This window comes from Gossypium hirsutum, chromosome A01 (assembly GCF_007990345.1).
Source record: "Gossypium hirsutum isolate 1008001.06 chromosome A01, Gossypium_hirsutum_v2.1, whole genome shotgun sequence".
NCBI lineage: Eukaryota > Viridiplantae > Streptophyta > Magnoliopsida > Malvales > Malvaceae > Gossypium > Gossypium hirsutum.
The window spans coordinates 14,562,967-14,580,035 of NC_053424.1; the positions used below are offsets into that span (position 1 = coordinate 14,562,967).

The window sequence follows — 17,069 nt, forward strand, 5'->3', positions numbered from 1 at the left end:
AGTTGGGGGCTTTATTTTGAGTGTTTCAAGACTTATTCTCAAATATTTGATCAGGAAATCGAAAGGGAAAAAGGAAAAGGAAAGAGGAGTTTACTGGTAGTATATATTATCGAAAGTGTCAACTGAAATAAGAATTACGACAATTGGACCCCTTCAAGCTGAAGGAGAAGAACTGTAGAAAGAAAAAGAAAACTTTAAATAATGGTTTAATTTTTTCATCAAAAGTTTATAAAAAATATTAAAAGGGATGTTCATAATAAGAGAAAAGAAAAGATTACAGATATTTTTACTAGTTTAGTAGTCAATAGCAATCCAACACTAACGAGGTCTGACAAAGATTTGGGCTCATAATTAGCCTAACATTTTGATCAATTGATTTAAATTAAAATTTTGAAAAAGAATATAAAATAATGATATTGATATTTGTAATTAATAACATAAGTATAAATATCATTTGTTCGGTCTTAGTTTATACAACTCATAATACAAACTTTCATGTAATTTTACATAAAAAAATCACTTAAAAAACTGAAATTTTGGAATATTCACAATAAATCACTTTAAAAACTGAAATTTTGGAATATTCACAATAATTGTTTTTCTATTATAAACTTTTAACCATAGTTTTCCTTGTATAAAAATTTAACAAATAAATATACCATATTCTAAAAAATATACATAATTAACCCGATAAATAAACTATTACTAATAGAAAATAAAGAGGGAAAACTCAGTAGGATTCGTCTTAGCAACTACAAGGGATGATTAATGCTGTTTTAGTGTCAACCATGTAATTAACCGAGTTTAGCGCAACATATATGCTACTGTTCTATGTATAATGGTGAACCTTTTTTTTGTATTAATAGAAACTAAACTGATCGGCTACGTCTCTTATTAACCATAGCCTAATTTGAATGACAGAAGTACCGTTTTGATTGCGTCCATATTAGATTATTGAATTTGTAAATTAATGAAGCCCAAAGTCAACTGGCCTATTAGCTCAGCTGGTTAGAGCGTCGTGCTAATAACGCGAAGGTCGCAGGTTCGAGACCTGCATGGGCCATTATTTTTAAGATTTCTTGAGATTTTCTGAGCGTGTGTGCTAGTTTTGGACTTGATGTCCTTAGTTACTGGCCTTGGCCCAATCACTCGGCATTAAAATTTTAATTTCACCACTTGGTGATGAAAATGGTTCAAAATTATGGGCTAATTCTCAATCTTCACCTCTGCCTTCGGCCTCACTTCACTTCAAATTTCACTCATGGTTCTACAACAACATAAATTAACGTTCTATAACTTAAATAGATGTTTGTGTATATATACTAACATATTAATTTTAAAATTCTTAGTTATGTCCAATGACTTAACTAAACGTTTATATATAATTATAAAAAAGTATATATTAAAATATTGCGTAAATCAATATGGCTAATATAGATTGAAATTTACATGGAATAGAAATTAAAATTTGTTGTCTAGTTTACTACCAAAACGAGTTACACTAGGATGAAATTAACTTTCTTACTCCATACCATGCCACAAATTAGAATACATCACCAATATCCCTTGATCTCAAAAAACTCACTTGTATAACCTCTATTTTGACTAACAAAGTAATATTTGGATATGCTTCCATAGCCATACTTTTGTCAAAACATGCCTTGTCAAAGATCAAAAGCACACCAAGCAAATAGTCTTTGCCAAGCTCACCAAGTTTACTAATTTCGCTCAACAAGACTTCTGCCACTTATCACTTAAATTCACTGTCCATATCCCATTGAATCATATTACCGACCTAGCAAGAGAGATTTAGATTACAAGACTTTAATGACAATCCACCAATCAATAGAAGAAATGTAACCTATGAATGTTCCCTTTAAATACCACTTTGAAGCGCAATTAAGGCGGACAACTACTATCTTCTTCAACTCTTCTCTTTACCTTCAATTCTCTCGATCATCTGAATCCTCCCTTTTGCTCTCAATTCTTAGCCCATCAACAAGACTAAATGTTAAGTTTTAGTATAATAAAGAGACCAAAAGCAGAATTTGACAGAAAAATAAAAGAAAATTCCTTTATTTATATTCTATTAGATGTAGGATTGTGTTCGATGTTGATGATTCATGAAGACATAATTACTGAGAATCTATAGAAAGTAAAAAAAAAAAAGGTTATTTGAGGATCAAGTTGCAAAGATTGAGCAGTGTACGATTTTTCACATTTATTAACTTGTACTGTATACGTTGGTGTGGGAGAAAGAAACTACTAAGAATGGAGTATTTATGGTAATGCATTTGTTTTCCCATAAAGAAAAGTGGAAAGATAAACTCATCGAGTGTCAAAAATTAAATTAAACTATTGCTATAATCAAATCTAAAAGTATAAGGGTTATATTTGTTAGTACAAATCTTCGGTAAGAAAAATCTCGAACACACGAACGGAACTCAAACAGAAGAAAAAATAGGACAATGCTGCAAGGCGTGTATCAAGTCACTATCTTTAAGGTTATATTTGCCCTCACCTATCTTTGGTGTGCAAACGAGTTCTAAGCAAATTAACCTCGAGGATCCAATGAAGCCAATGACTATTTGCGTTTTGCACTGACGAGGATAGCCCACTACACACTGAGCAATTGTATGACAAGAAACTCAATTTCTATAAAGGATTTCTGCAGTAATACTTTATAGAATAATCTAATAATATTAGAAAACGAAGGAAGGAAAGAAAGAATATTAGAATTTGATGGTATGATTTCCAAATGAAATCTCATTCCTATTTATAGGAATTTTCATGTTTCTCCATAGGGACATCTTTCATCAATAGGTGTCTTTCCGAATAATAATGTCTTTAAAATAAATACATAATTATTCATTTAATTATAACTATTCAAATAAAATTATTTAAATAGTTATAATTCTTTTTCAAAAAATCAAACAATATAATCTTTTGATTAATTACACCCATTCATTTATAGTTATTGGAACACTATAAATATTTGAAAATGTTCCAACAATATTGAATAAAATGTGTATTTGTTTTAAAATTGGATCTGAACTAAATTACAAATATTACAAATGAAGAGGGGGATTACTTGATAAAAAGGTAAAGTGGTAGGTGAATCTGAAACAGAATGGGAATTGAATATCCCGATGGACCAACCAGCATAAAATGAAATTACTTTTTTATAAAAATAATATAAAAAATCAATTAAATATAAAAATAGGATGAAAAATAAATTAATTATGAAAACAGAATATTTGCTTCAATGATTTTGGATGTTATTTAACATATTGGTGGCACCTATGATTTTTTTTAAAAAAAGAGTAGGTTTAACTAAAAATAAATAAAAAAATATTTTGTTGTAGGGTCGCTTAACACATTAACAGTACCGATAAATTTAAAAAAAAGTTTGATAGAGAAAAAAAAGTTGAAAGTTATAGTTTCAACATCAGACAATTAATGCTTCACTTTTTCAGTAACTAATGCCTCACTTTCGGACTTTTAATATTTTTTCCATACATTTCTATTTATCAAATTAGATGAAATGGAAAAAATTAAGTTTATTTATTTATTTAATTAAGGGGTATCGCCTGAAACATTAATGGAATCAATTATAAAATATTTTGTTTTTTCAGCTTTTTTTTTCTTGTTACACTTTTTTTTAAAGTTCATCAATATTGTTAATGTGTTAAGTGGTACTTAAAATTATTGTAACAAATACTCTATTTTCGTAATTAATTTATTCTCACTTATTTTTATATTTAATTTTTTAATATTTTATTCATAAAAAACCAAATGGGGCCTGCTGATTGGGTTTGGTTTCGGCGGCCAACTCCTTTACCAAAGTATTGATTTTAATTATCATTTTTAAAAATTTTATTTTAAAATAATTTTGGACCAACATGCCGTTTTTAGAAGACTCATGGATGATATTGATAAAATAAAATAAAAGCACGGAAAAAGGTTTAGTTATTTAAGTGGAGACGTCAGGAGTGGAACCCAGAGGTGATTGGGTACTTACGTGGAAATCTAAATCTAAATTTTTAATCTAATCCAACTACAGACACACTGACAGACAGATGTCACGTGGATGCTAGGATCTCTTTCTCACTTTTTAGAAACACATTTTCTTAATAGGGTAAATTATTCCTTAAGTTACTCTACTATTAATAAATTCACATTTTGATTATTCAATTTAATAAAATTATAAAATAATCGCTAAGCTATTAATCTTTATTTAAATTATTGAGCTGTTAAAATTGTTATTATATAGCATTATCTGTCTACAATACTTGCACCAATTGAACTCGACAAATTTATAACTATGCTTGTAATTTTTAAGTTTCATTTACAGTGTACTAAATATTCACTTATTTTATAAAATGCACACTTAATTTCAATTTTTCTTATCATTTTAATTTGTAATGATTTATTTTTATATATTTTGATTGAATATATATTATTTTTTCTTTCAAGCACACTTAATATTATTTTCTCTCAATTTTTCCCTTTACTTTTTCCATTATTCCACTTTTGAATGCAACCAATAATACCTAAAAGTAAAAGACATACTTTTTTTTTCAAAAGAATGAAAATAATTACTGTTTCTACTACAATCCTAATAATAATATTGCTACAATTTATATATATATTGGTATAATTTTCAATTATGCCATCCTATTTCAGATATGGCTAACAACAACAATAATGCATATTGTTGGTGGACGTCTTTTCTTTAATTTAATAAATGATCACATATCCCTTTTTATACATAAATTGTTGAATTATTAGTAGTAGTACATCATATTGAGAAAGTTATGGAAGATTAAATTTTAATTATAAAAATTTAAAAGGATTAAATTAATATTTTATTATTTTAAGGGTTAAAGTATAATTTTATTATTGTATATAATTTCAAAAAAATTTAAGAGGTGATTAAAATTCTTGTAAAATATCCATTTAACAAGGACTCAAACTATATTATATCATCTCTATTCATAATATTATATAATTTTTTTTACCATTTTATGTATTAATATTTGATATTCTATGAAATTTTATTCCGATAAAAAAAATTAAATGTCTTATTTTAATACTTGTTTTTACTTATTTATTTAATACATTCTAAAATTTAAAATTGTGATATCTGAAAATTTGCCAATAATATATGATTTTTCAAATCATTTTGTATATATATAAGCTAAAAGATTTTTAGGACTTTTATATATATATATTTGTTTGACGATAGCCACATATCTCTTTAGCTAAAAGAAAATGAAAAGAAATTGTGTAAATAAATAATAGGAGTATAATAAAAATGTGAAATTGGTGAGTTTACCTATCATTGTCCATTTGAAGTGAAATACGAAGTTCAGAAAATAAAAATCCAATACAAGAAAAGGGTATTTTTTTTTTATTTCATAAAAGTTTATCATGTATTTTTTTAATATTTTACTATATTTTTATAGTACACTTATCAACGTCTGGTATTATTTGTGGAGTTTAAAGATTCCGCTAACAATGTAATAAAATATTTTCCCACAATGAAATGACTATTACTGAGTAAATTAATCCTAACTATTATTTTTTAAATCAAAGTATTCAAGGAATTGTCATTTTCAGTACTTTTGTGTAAAGTTCAAATTTAAATTCTCTTTCTTAAATATAATATATTTTATCATTACACTCAATTTAATATTCTTAGTTTTTAAAAATAATTGATTGAGTCTTAACTTGAGTTGCATAGGCATTGTTGTCAATGTCGGAGGACGTGAGTTGGGGAGAGACTATGAATAGTTTATTATGTTAAAAAGAGCAGATATTTAAAAATAAAATAAACGAGGTTAAATTTTGCTATTAGTCCTTATACTTCACAAAATGTATAGATTTAGTCATTATACTTTATTTTGATCAATTTTAGTTCTTGAACTTTTTGAAATTTGAAATTTTAATCTTGACCCAAACAATAGTAGTTAAATCTATTTGGTTAGTTTCAACTACTAGTTTCGTCCTATACGTACAGTTGTAGATTTAGTTCATATTCTCTAATTGCATCATTCAAAGTCTCTACACTTTTTCAAATTTTGAAATTTCAGTTTTGACGCAATAGGCTGTCTTTAATTATTAATTGAATTTTAGTAAGTAATATGTGAAAATAACAAACCGATATGACATTGCACTTCTAATAATATGTTCGCGGCACCAGCTTTAGAAATAACAAAACTTAATTTAATAACTTTAACAATTATCGTTTGGCGAGGACTGAAATTTTAAAAATTGAAAAGTATAAGGACTAAAAATACCAAATTAAAGTACATAAACTAAATCCACAATTTTTGTAAAGTACAGGGACTAATAGCAGAATTTTAACCAATAAATGAAATGCTTATTTTACAGGAGGCTTAGGTCTCCCTCACTCTTAAACTGTATAAATACCTCGAAATCAATCCTCTCCGTTTTACCCCCCTCTTTCTCTCGCTCCTCAAAAATATAGAAAAAAATTCGATATTTTTCTTAATCAGGTAATTTAACTCAATATTCCTCATTAAATTACTATTTAAGCTTCTTTTTTTTCCTTTTTGCATTAGCTGATGTGAGAATTAGTAGTCTTTGCTTAATTCAATATTAAATTGATTTTTGTTTTTTTTTCCGGGTATTTTTAATTCTTCCCAAAGGTGTTAGATTTAGTTTTTACGTATGCTTTTTCATTGGTGATTTTGAAGGGAGTAGATAGATTTTAGCTTCAAATTATTGGATTATTATGTTATAATTGGGAGCTAATACCAGTTCATATCTTGGTAATTTTCACTTGAATGCTGCTGAGTATTACTCTATTTTGTTGTATGAGAGGTTTGATTCACGTGGCTTACCAAAAAGTCGGTGCTTGTTTCTCGATGTTTGTGATTGACTGGAAGTACTTGGACATATGCTTTTGTTGTGTTAGTTTGTAGCAATCAGTTCAGTTGAGTGTGATCGGTAATGTGGAAAAATGGAGAAAGAAAGGAACTTTACTGGACTAGTTTCCACCATGATTCTACTTCTTAATGAATATTCTGTGATGGGACCGCAATGTGCATGAATCTTTTTTCTTTTTAAGTTGGTTGAAGTTGAATTGTAATCGTAAAATCGAAAAAAAAAAGGGACAACTTTTATGGGATTTGGTAATAAGCAGAGAACTTTGCTTTCCTGTGAAGTGAAGGGGATTGCTGCATCTATGAATGTTTTCTTTCTTCTTGGAAGGGAAGAGAAAATTTACTAGGACATGAATCAATCAAGCGGGTGTCCATTCAGGATTTAACTTCTATCTTATTTTTATGATCTCATTTATTTGTTTTCTTAACTTGTAAGTTTTATGTATAGGTCTTAGCATATGGGTTCTAACTCAGTTGAGGATATGATAGAAGCCTCATCTGGGGTCCACTTTTCTGGATTCCATATGGATGGTTTGGAGTCAAAAAATATTGAGAAGCCTACAACCTCGCCGGGTGCTGAAAATGTGCATAAACAACCTTTTATTATTGGTAAGTTTGAACAAGAGTAGGGTTGTTAACCTGTTACTTGCATCTTGTTTTGGATGAAATAATGATCAAAATTAGTTAGTGAAAAAGTTTGGATAAGAATGCTGACTTGACGGCAATCCAGGTTTCTTTTCGTTTTTCCTTGAAGAAGAATTGCCATAATATAATATTTTACAACATAATGGATCTTTTCGTTTCACTGTGCTTGAGAAACAAGCGTTGTTTGTATAATGTACTTTTCTTCAATTTTGTTTGAATTATAGTTAAGAAACTACGTTCAGGCACTGAACTAAATACTTATTTGGTATTAGTTCTGTTATTAAATTGGTTTCTTTCAACTATATTATGAATTCTTTTGTCTTTCTGATTTTCACTTTTATCTAACTTTGGCTATTATTTTGTGGGCCAGGAGTTGCTGGGGGAGCAGCATCTGGTAAGACTACAGTCTGCGATATGATTATACAGCAACTTCATGATCAGCGTGTAGTATTAGTTAATCAGGTAACAGTCTTCTCTTAGTTTCAAGTCTGGATTTTATTAAGGGTTATTTAGAGAAAAGAATCTTAAAAGTAAACTTGTAACTAACATGAATTTTCAAAGCTGAATGGTTAAAGCTCTAGAAAATGTATGAAATTTGAAATGATGTCTTCCCCTCTCTCCTGTTTTGAAATTCATTTTCCGCTGAAGTTCACTTTAAACTTGGGTTTATGAATGTTTACTCAGTCCATTGGTTCTTTGATTAACCTAGCTATGAGGGTGAGAATGGATCATTGGCTTCCTTCCATTATTGTTTTTTCCTGTCTTAAATTGGTTATGCATTAATCGATTATGAATTTGTTGGTCATTATTCAAAAAAAGAAAAGGAAGAGAGGGTAGGCATTTGTCATTTGAACATCATTTGCAGAGGAATTTGTTCAACATTTTGATCTGACCACTTCTGTAGCTTTCTTTTTCTGCACTGCTAAAAACAATTAGTCTCCTCTCTCCTGTTGGTTAGAGTTTTAATCTGAACAATGTGCCAGGATTCCTTTTATCACAATCTCACTGAAGAGGAACTTGCTAGGGTTCATGAATACAACTTTGACCATCCTGGTGAGAATATTTCTATAACAGAGATCCAAAATATTAAGAAACCCATGACATGCTGGATCGTTGTGCTTATTATTTGACAAAAACTCATACTCTCTCTCTTTCATCACTACTTAATTGTTCAACAAGTGTTTTCTATGAACTGTCTTGGTAACAAGGGCACTATCTGAATTTAGTTTTTCTTATTCTGAACTTTTAGGCATTTGGTATTTTGCACATCTGGTAAATTTTGAAGTATTTAATATTTTCTGAGAGCATTTGAGTACTATTAATGGGCAAATGTCAAAAGGCATGTTTTCACTAATTGATCTTAAGGAGATGTGAATGTTTTATGTGAAAGACGTTTGGTTCCACCATTATGTTTTCTTTGAATTTTAATGATACAGTACTGTTCCTTTCTGCAGATGCATTTGACACAGAGAAATTATTAGATTCTATAGAAAACTTGAGGCATGACCGAGCAGTAGATATTCCAAACTATGATTTCAAGAGTTATAAAAGTAATGCTTTTCCTGCAAGAAGGGTAAGGTCTCACAATGTTCAAATGTATGTTAATATGACATGGACCCATGTTATTATATCTTTGATACAGGCACTTTTTGGTTCAACGGTTCCCTAAATCATTTTCAATGCAGTACACCAAGTCCAATTATTAAAGCATCTTTCGCCTTCTTAATCACCTAGAATTCAATTATAATTGTATATATGTACAATGTCCTAGCTTTTAATGTCTTCTTACAATTCCTTATAATCGGTAGTCATGTCTTTCCACGACCCTTTTGATTGTTTTTTTTTTTTCTTTTCACAAAGGAACTGTAGTAATAAATTTCAACTGATATTTGTTGTTTTCTTGACTTTTAGAAACTCACTGTGATAAAGTTTCTGCAGGTTAATCCTTCAGATGTTATAATTTTGGAAGGGATACTCATTTTTCATGACCCTCGTGTGCGAGAGTTGATGAACATGAAGATATTTGTTGATACAGGTTAAATAGTTAATCGTTTATTTCAGTTCTTTGGCTGATCCTATTTATTTGCATGCTGCTTATAGCTGGCATGAAACTTTACTGTTACCTAAATTCTGTTGTAGATGATGAACTGATGAAATGGTGGTATTATAATGTTGATTGTGGTATGGTAATTTGTTTTCTAACTCCCCAATATTGCTATTCCTTTTAAAGATCTGTAGCTGCCTATTGCTAGGGACATTTTAGATTGGTTGTAATGCATTTTGTCAATATGCATCATTAGATTACCAAGCTGTTTTGGTTGCGTGCTATTCTTAATACGGATGCAATAATAGTTACTACTAAGAAAAAGAAATCAGTGATGACTTATTTATTATTAATTGCTGAAAGCCTTAAGTGATAACTTGCATATATTGGAGAATGTATCCTTCATGTTGCTTCATTGGTGTTACTAAGTTGGGCTGTCACTTCACATTGTAAAATTTTCAGTGCAGATGCTGATGTACGTCTGGCTAGAAGAATAAGGCGTGATACTGTTGACAAAGGAAGAGATATCGGTGCAGTCCTTGATCAGGTCTAACTTTTCTTCACCACTCACATGCACATGATAATTTGGCATAAGGTTTTTTGAATCATGTTGTGTTCTCTCTCCCACCAGAAACAATAAACTGCAGCATCACCGCATTATGAAGCTTGGATTTGATTTGTTTCCTCAATGCAAGAAATATTGGGCTCAATAATTTATGATCTTTTATAGTCTCATTTACTAACTTTTCAGCTTTCTCTTCTTTTGGAGGTGCTTCCTTTCAGCTGATATTTATATGCAGTTAACTTTTAATGCAGTATTCAAAGTTTGTGAAGCCTGCCTTTGATGACTTTATACTTCCAACAAAGAAGTATGCAGATATTATCATTCCCCGTGGGGGAGATAATCATGTAGCAATTGATTTGATTGTGCAACATATCAGGACAAAGCTTGGACAGCATGATCTTTGTAAAATTTACCCAAATTTATATGTCATTCAATCAACTTTTCAGGTATAACACTTTTGTTTCCTTCAGTTAACTAAGGGTGAACTATTTGTTCTGCGTGTATTGAGCTCCAATATCTACTTGAAAAAGATCAATGTACATTTGTTAAACGAATATGATCTTTTTATTTATGTAGATACGAGGCATGCATACCCTCATTCGTGATTCTCAAACAACTAAACATGACTTTGTTTTTTACTCTGATCGGTTGATTCGTCTGGTGGGTATATTTTGGATTAGATGCAATATTTATCTTTTGGTTTCCTTTGCATGTTAATTAATGCAACAAAAATTCCCTCTTAGGTTTCTCAGTCATTTAAGATAATCTTTTCTAGGTTGTTGAACATGGGCTGGGACATCTGCCTTTTACAGAAAAGCAAGTGATCACTCCAACTGGTTAGTTGATGTTACTTCGTCTAGTCCGGACATTATATGAAGTATTATCGGGGTTATCACATCATTATTATGTTTTTATCACATCCTTATTACACTTTATTAAGGTTATGTCTGTCACATATAGTTGTATAGATTTGTTATCTGACATCATCTGGTTCTAATGCTCTCTGGAATTGAGTTTTCTGCTTTATAAAAGCATTTAGCATGTATGATTGCTAATTGCTTCTTTAATGTTCTAAGTTGTCATGTTTCTTAATTTCATTTGCTTATACAGTGCTACTTGGTCATAATTATTAATATTGTTGTTATTGTGGATGCAGGGTCTGTATATACAGGTGTGGATTTCTGTAAGAGGTTATGTGGTGTTTCGGTTATTAGGAGGTACAACTCTGGTCTCAAATCTTAAGGAACTGGATCAATAATGTTGAGAATCTTTGATTTATTTGACAGCATTGAATGGCTAATCTTTAGGGATTATAGCTGATTTTTAGATATTCTAATTAGAGATATTCTTTCCTTACATGATTCAATGCTTCATGTATATTTATCTGTACATATTTCTAAGAAATACATAGTTTTGAGTGAGTTTTTCCTCAATATATTAGAGTATTCATCTCTAATTTCATCAAATAATTGCATGGTTTCCTTGATTTAAAACTTTCTTGGGGATATTTGAAGGAGGTGGGACGTTTCTAAAGAGTTAAATCATAGTGAGTGATGGTCAGAAATTAATCAATGACGACTTAAGTGGTCGAATATCTATTTCTAGTGCTGATGTCATAAGAATAAACCAAAGATACTTTCGGTATGCCATGGACATGTGAACTTAAAATTAATACGACTTAGCTTGCCATGGTTAAGTAGGTGTGAGTTGGAAGATGTTTCAGATAGCTCTAGATCAATAGGTATAGTGGTTGAGTGACTGCAATTGCTTTTCCAATAAAATTTGAATTTATCATGGTTGTTAACTTATTGATACTATTACCACACTATCCATGCACATTATTTTAAACCATTAGATACCATCTCTTGAAACTAAACTAATACTAGTGGTGAGAGTATGGAGAATGCGTTGCGAGCATGCTGCAAAGGTATCAAGATTGGCAAAATTCTTATTCACAGGGAAGGTGACAATGGTCAGCAGGTTTGTAAACACAACTACATTCCATATAAAAGTTGTGTTTTTTGTCTCCATTCTCACTTCTTCATTCATGCTTCGATGATTGAATAGCTTATTTATGAAAAACTACCGCAAGACATCTCAGAGAGGCATGTATTGCTACTGGATCCTATCCTAGGCACAGGTGCGTTTCTATTCATGGCTTTCATTTTCAATATCGTTTGGTTGACATACCGGTTGTGGGCTGAGCTGGGTTGGTATTTATGCCCCAGATGAAAAATCTCGGGATTGTCTTCATGGTCCTGAGTCATCCCATGTGTTCTAACCTAGAACTATAATCCCATTTGGGACATTGTTAAGTTTTTCTTGCTTAATAACTTTAGTCACAGAATCTAAGAGCTAGTAGTTTGTTTTGGACATTTTTAGTCAACTCAATATCATAATCTTGTGGTTTTAAGATGTTGCAAACTTTTCTACAGGCAATTCAGCTGTTCAAGCTATTTCCTTGCTTATAAAAAAGGGTGTACCAGAGTCCAACATCATATTTCTCAATCTCATATCTGTAAGTTATTGTTGGTACAAGCCGTCATGAATGGATTAGTATCTCTCTTATAGCTTTCTTCTCTTAAGCAATTCCTGTTTAAAATTTACTGTCATCTTGCTGGCCAGGCACCTCAGGGTGTACATGTGGTGTGCAAAAGCTTCCCAAGAGTAAAGATTGTAACGTCTGAGATTGAAATTGGTTTAAATGAAGATTTCCGAGTTGTCCCTGGTATGGGTGAGTTTGGAGACCGATATTTTGGAACAGATGATGATGATAACCTGCAAGCGGTGGCCCCTATGCAATTGTCCAATCAGAGCTGATGAAATTTCAATACCAAGTTGATATACTGCCTCAACTGGACGGTTCAACTAAGTATGTTTTAGTCATAATGAACTTGGAAACAATTTTGACTTAATCAGACCTAGAGTTCCCATAGTTGAATTGTTATTATTGTCATTATTATTATTTGCCTTTTTTTTCCCCCTAAAATCTTTGGAGTCACACACTAGGGCTGCCATTTACAGAATCCTTGTCATCAGATGATAATACTTGAATGGTGTTATAAGGGACTAGGGAGTGGTAGCCTATTTCTTTTCTTTGATGGTATTATAGGGGACTGGGGAGTAGAGTTGCAGGCACAAGTAGTTTTATAGAATGATAATTATATGATATTTATGTGTACTTTTATAAACTCCGATAGTTGAGTTCCATATAATGAAAATCCAGACTTATTTCAATCCGCTAATTAAGACCAAAGGCTTTCACATCAGCTATTGCTTCTGCTGACCAACAATTTACACAACTGTTCAACAACAATAATTACTAATACGAAAGTCGTAGTTTTATTCGTTATGTATAATTATTCCTAATTATTCCACAGAACTGCTTCCCAAATGCAAAATTTATCTCAAAGGTCGTCTTCTCTGTTACGTAAATGTTTGTTTAGATAGAAATAACAAAGGTTAGACAAAAATATAATTAATAAGCCATCGATCCCTTCAAAAACTAAAACGTACATTATTGGCTTGAGCTTTTACGTCTATAAATAATCAGATTACTCAATGAGTGCCACGTCCAATACCATCTTTTACTTAGAAGTTAGAAATTCGAATGTCAGGTTGATGATATGATGATAATTGCTAAACCCATGAAAATCTCTCGCTCGAAAATACTCCACATCGCTTCAACTCTAGCAAGACAGCTCGTTACTCCTATAAACCACCTTGCCAAGGATAGAGAGGACCTCATCCAAGTAAGGAGTTATTATCAAAGGTCATTAGAGTTGGGCCCACAAAATCCTGAGGAAATCTACAATTAGTAAAAGTATTAATTATTTTTTCGGGGCTATTTTATTAATTTAACTTAAAAAGTTTTGATATTTATAAAAATAATTCAAGTTAAAAAATAATCACTAAAATGACTTGAAATGAACAGTAGATTGAGATTTTAGAAATCCAATGGCCGGCACTACATAGTGTTTTAGCCCCATAATTGTCTGATTATTGTGTCAGGCTTTAAAATATTGATTTTTTTTTACTTTGGGAACCCAATGATCGATACAAGGTTTTTTTTTAAATCGTATCATACTGATATACAAAAATATCAATATTTAAAAAAAATTTGGTGCTGGCCAGTAAATGGCAGGCATTAGATACTTTTTTTGTGTTCCAATGTAATTTTTTTTACTCAGTTACACTGATGGCCGTAACTAGTAAAATTAAAAAAAAAATGGGTGCAGACCATGTGATGGCCGACACCAGACACTTTTTTCGTGTCCCAATGTAAATTTTTTTTTTACTTTGGTACACTGATGGCTGGCACTAGTTAAATTTTTTAAAAAAATTTTGGGTGCTGGCCATTTAATGGCCGACACCAGAGATGTAAAAAATTTTAATTTTGACGCTAGCCACAGGCACTTTTTTCGTGTCCCGAGGAATTTTTTTTTACTTTGGGACACTGATGGCCAACACTGGTGAATTTTTTTAAAAAAAAATTTGATGCCTGCCAGTAGAGAGCTAGCACCAGGTACAATTTTCAGCCCCCAACGCAATTTTTTTTTACTTTGGGACACTGATGGCTAACACCAGTGTATATTTTAAAAAAAAATTTGGTGCTAGCCAGTAAATGGCCGGCACCAAATATATCAAATATATATAGGTGTTTTATCTTCCATTTGAGTTTTTGTTTGCTTTATTAGTGGAAAATCAATATAAAAATATTAGTTTTTTTCTTTGTTGAGAAGGAAGCAAAAATTTTTTAAGATGAGTTCCCAAATTTTGTTTACTTATGTTCATTTCGATAGAGAAATGATAAATACAACTAAAGAAGGTTGTGTATTTCAAAGTTGAAAAAAATTAGGAATGAGATTCAACAAGCGTGTTTAGATGGCGGATTTAAAATGAAAAATCAGTACAAAGATAGCAACTCATTACGGAAAGCAAATGTTGAGACTGTTTTACAAATTTCCTGTTTCAATTGATCCCCTCAAGTTCTCATAAATGGAGCTTGAAGATAATGATGATCTAGTGACAATGATAGCAATTTATTGCCCCCTAAGATAAAAAATCTTAGCCTAGTTGAGTTGTTCGTGGAGATAGCTGAATCGGATCCCAGTCAAGTTGTAATTCTAGTAAGCTAGCGCTCTGGAATTGATTTTGATCTTAACGTCTCCTGAGAAGATCAGTCGGGTTTTAGACAGTCAATGCCAACCCCCGAAAATCCAAACATCGGTGGATATTCGTATAACATTCCAAACTCGTGTACTCGTCTAGAGATCCATTCAGAGGTGTTGGCCACCATATAAGATGGTGATAAAGGGTCCGATAATGATGATCAGACCCACTGTGATCCCAACAACGATTTTAGTGACCCAGATTTGGATGACATCCTTGAAGACATAGACGAGGAAGGGGCGGTAGAGTGTGAAAATGTAAATCCCCATTCGGTCGGGAACATGGGCCCTGGTATAGTTATAAGAAATAATCTAGTGTCCTTCATGACCGATGTGGATCCTGATGCGGCTCTTGCACACGAGTTCCCAGAATATACAAACATTTTACCGGCTTACTTACTTAATGATGAATCAGACAATAAAGAGTTGTTCGTAGGACAACAATTCAATAACAAAAAAGACTGTGTACATACTATAAAACAACTTAGCTTGAAGTTAGGTGTGGATTATAAAGTAACGAAGTCGACGCAGTCTTTGTACATAAGAGAATGTTGGAAAGCCTCAAGTGGTTGTAAATAACATGTTCGAGCTGCGTTAATACAGTAGATACAGATGTGGATGATAAGGAAACTAGAAGGTCCATGCACATGCACATTTGCTCATATGTCGCAAGACCATGGGAAGTTAGTATAAAGTGTAGTACCGAAAGGTATGGTGGGCAAAGCAAATGGCGATACGAGAGTTGTATAGTGACTGGGATGCATCATACAACGAAATTCAAGGATGGATAGCTGGGATGCGGGAGTATGTACGCGGGATAGTGACTGATTTGCAAACACTGCCGTATAAAGGCTTAGACGGGGTGATACAATTGAGGAAACAAGTTTTTCACCGATTGTTTTAGACGTTTGAGCGGTATTTCAAGGCCTTCCCTTACTACAAACCGATGGTGCAGGTGGACGGGACATGGTTGTATGACAGATGCATACAAATACTCCTGATTGTTGTTGTACAAGACGGCAACCGAAATGTACTTCCGATCACTTTCGCCATTGTGGAGCGTCAGTGTTTCGAGTCTTGAGAATTTTTTCTCAGAAATCTACGAATGTACATTGTTAGATAAGACAACATTTGCCTTATATCAGATAGATCGAAAGGATTACTTGCTGCGATAAGGCGATTGAGCGTTCCGTGGAGGTCTGTTTATTGCATCCGGCACATCGTGACAAACTTCTACAAAGATTATAAGAATAAAGATTGGAAAAAAGAACTCGTGAACATGGGTAAAAAAAATTTGTTTGTATTTATTTAAAAAATTACTTTTCAATTTTTTTTCAAATTTTTTGTTGTTTTTAAAATACTAATTTCAAATTAAATACGCAGCTCATGAGTTAGAATCGCGAAGATTCAGACAGAGGTTCGCGAGACTTGAATCTCATATGTCATCTTTACCAACAGATTTCCAGACATGGTGGGGTGGCATGAAAAACTAACAATGGACTCAAAGTTACGACGAGGGGTTTCGATATGGGTAGATGACAACCAACTTGGTAGAAGCGGTCAGCTTTGTATTGTGGCGCACACTTCATCTGTCGATTTCTGTTGTTTTCTTAACAACATTCTATCGGTTGGCCATATTGATGCCTAGAATGGGGTTGCGACAAGCTAAGCAGATCGAGGCCGGACACATGTAGGTTGAGGCCGTCTGAAAAGCCATGGTGGGAAATAGTCAA

At 31.9% G+C, this 17,069-nt stretch overlaps 1 protein-coding gene and 1 non-coding gene across 2 annotated transcripts; both read left to right on the plus strand.

The window, feature by feature from the left end:
• Positions 1-989: 989 nt before the first annotated feature.
• TRNAI-AAU (transfer RNA isoleucine (anticodon AAU)) lies at positions 990-1,063 on the plus strand. The gene has a single exon. It is a non-coding gene; the product is annotated as a tRNA-Ile (tRNA).
• A 5,351-nt stretch (positions 1,064-6,414) lies between these two features.
• Positions 6,415-13,402, plus strand: LOC107922201 (uridine kinase-like protein 3). The gene is made up of 15 exons (XM_016852093.2): positions 6,415-6,521; positions 7,360-7,520; positions 7,927-8,018; positions 8,540-8,609; positions 9,011-9,129; positions 9,495-9,591; positions 10,068-10,147; positions 10,417-10,611; positions 10,742-10,825; positions 10,941-11,001; positions 11,322-11,382; positions 12,052-12,145; positions 12,233-12,305; positions 12,601-12,683; positions 12,791-13,402. The coding sequence occupies exons 2-15, from the start codon at positions 7,370-7,372 to the stop codon at positions 12,983-12,985; spliced, it is 1,455 nt and encodes a 484-aa protein (XP_016707582.2). The 5' UTR covers positions 6,415-6,521; positions 7,360-7,369; the 3' UTR covers positions 12,986-13,402.
• Positions 13,403-17,069: the final 3,667 nt, after the last annotated feature.

What these genes read in the sequence shown, in the direction of transcription:
- LOC107922201 (XM_016852093.2), top strand. Translation starts at nt 7,370, where the DNA reads ATGGGTTCTAACTCAGTTGAGGATATGATAGAAGCCTCATCTGGGGTC. An exon ending in GCAAGTGATCACTCCAACTG is followed by an intron (nt 11,002 to 11,321) that starts GTTAGTTGATGT and finishes TTGTGGATGCAG; the next exon opens with GGTCTGTATATACAGGTGTG. An exon ending in AAGGTGACAATGGTCAGCAG is followed by an intron (nt 12,146 to 12,232) that starts GTTTGTAAACAC and finishes ATGATTGAATAG; the next exon opens with CTTATTTATGAAAAACTACC.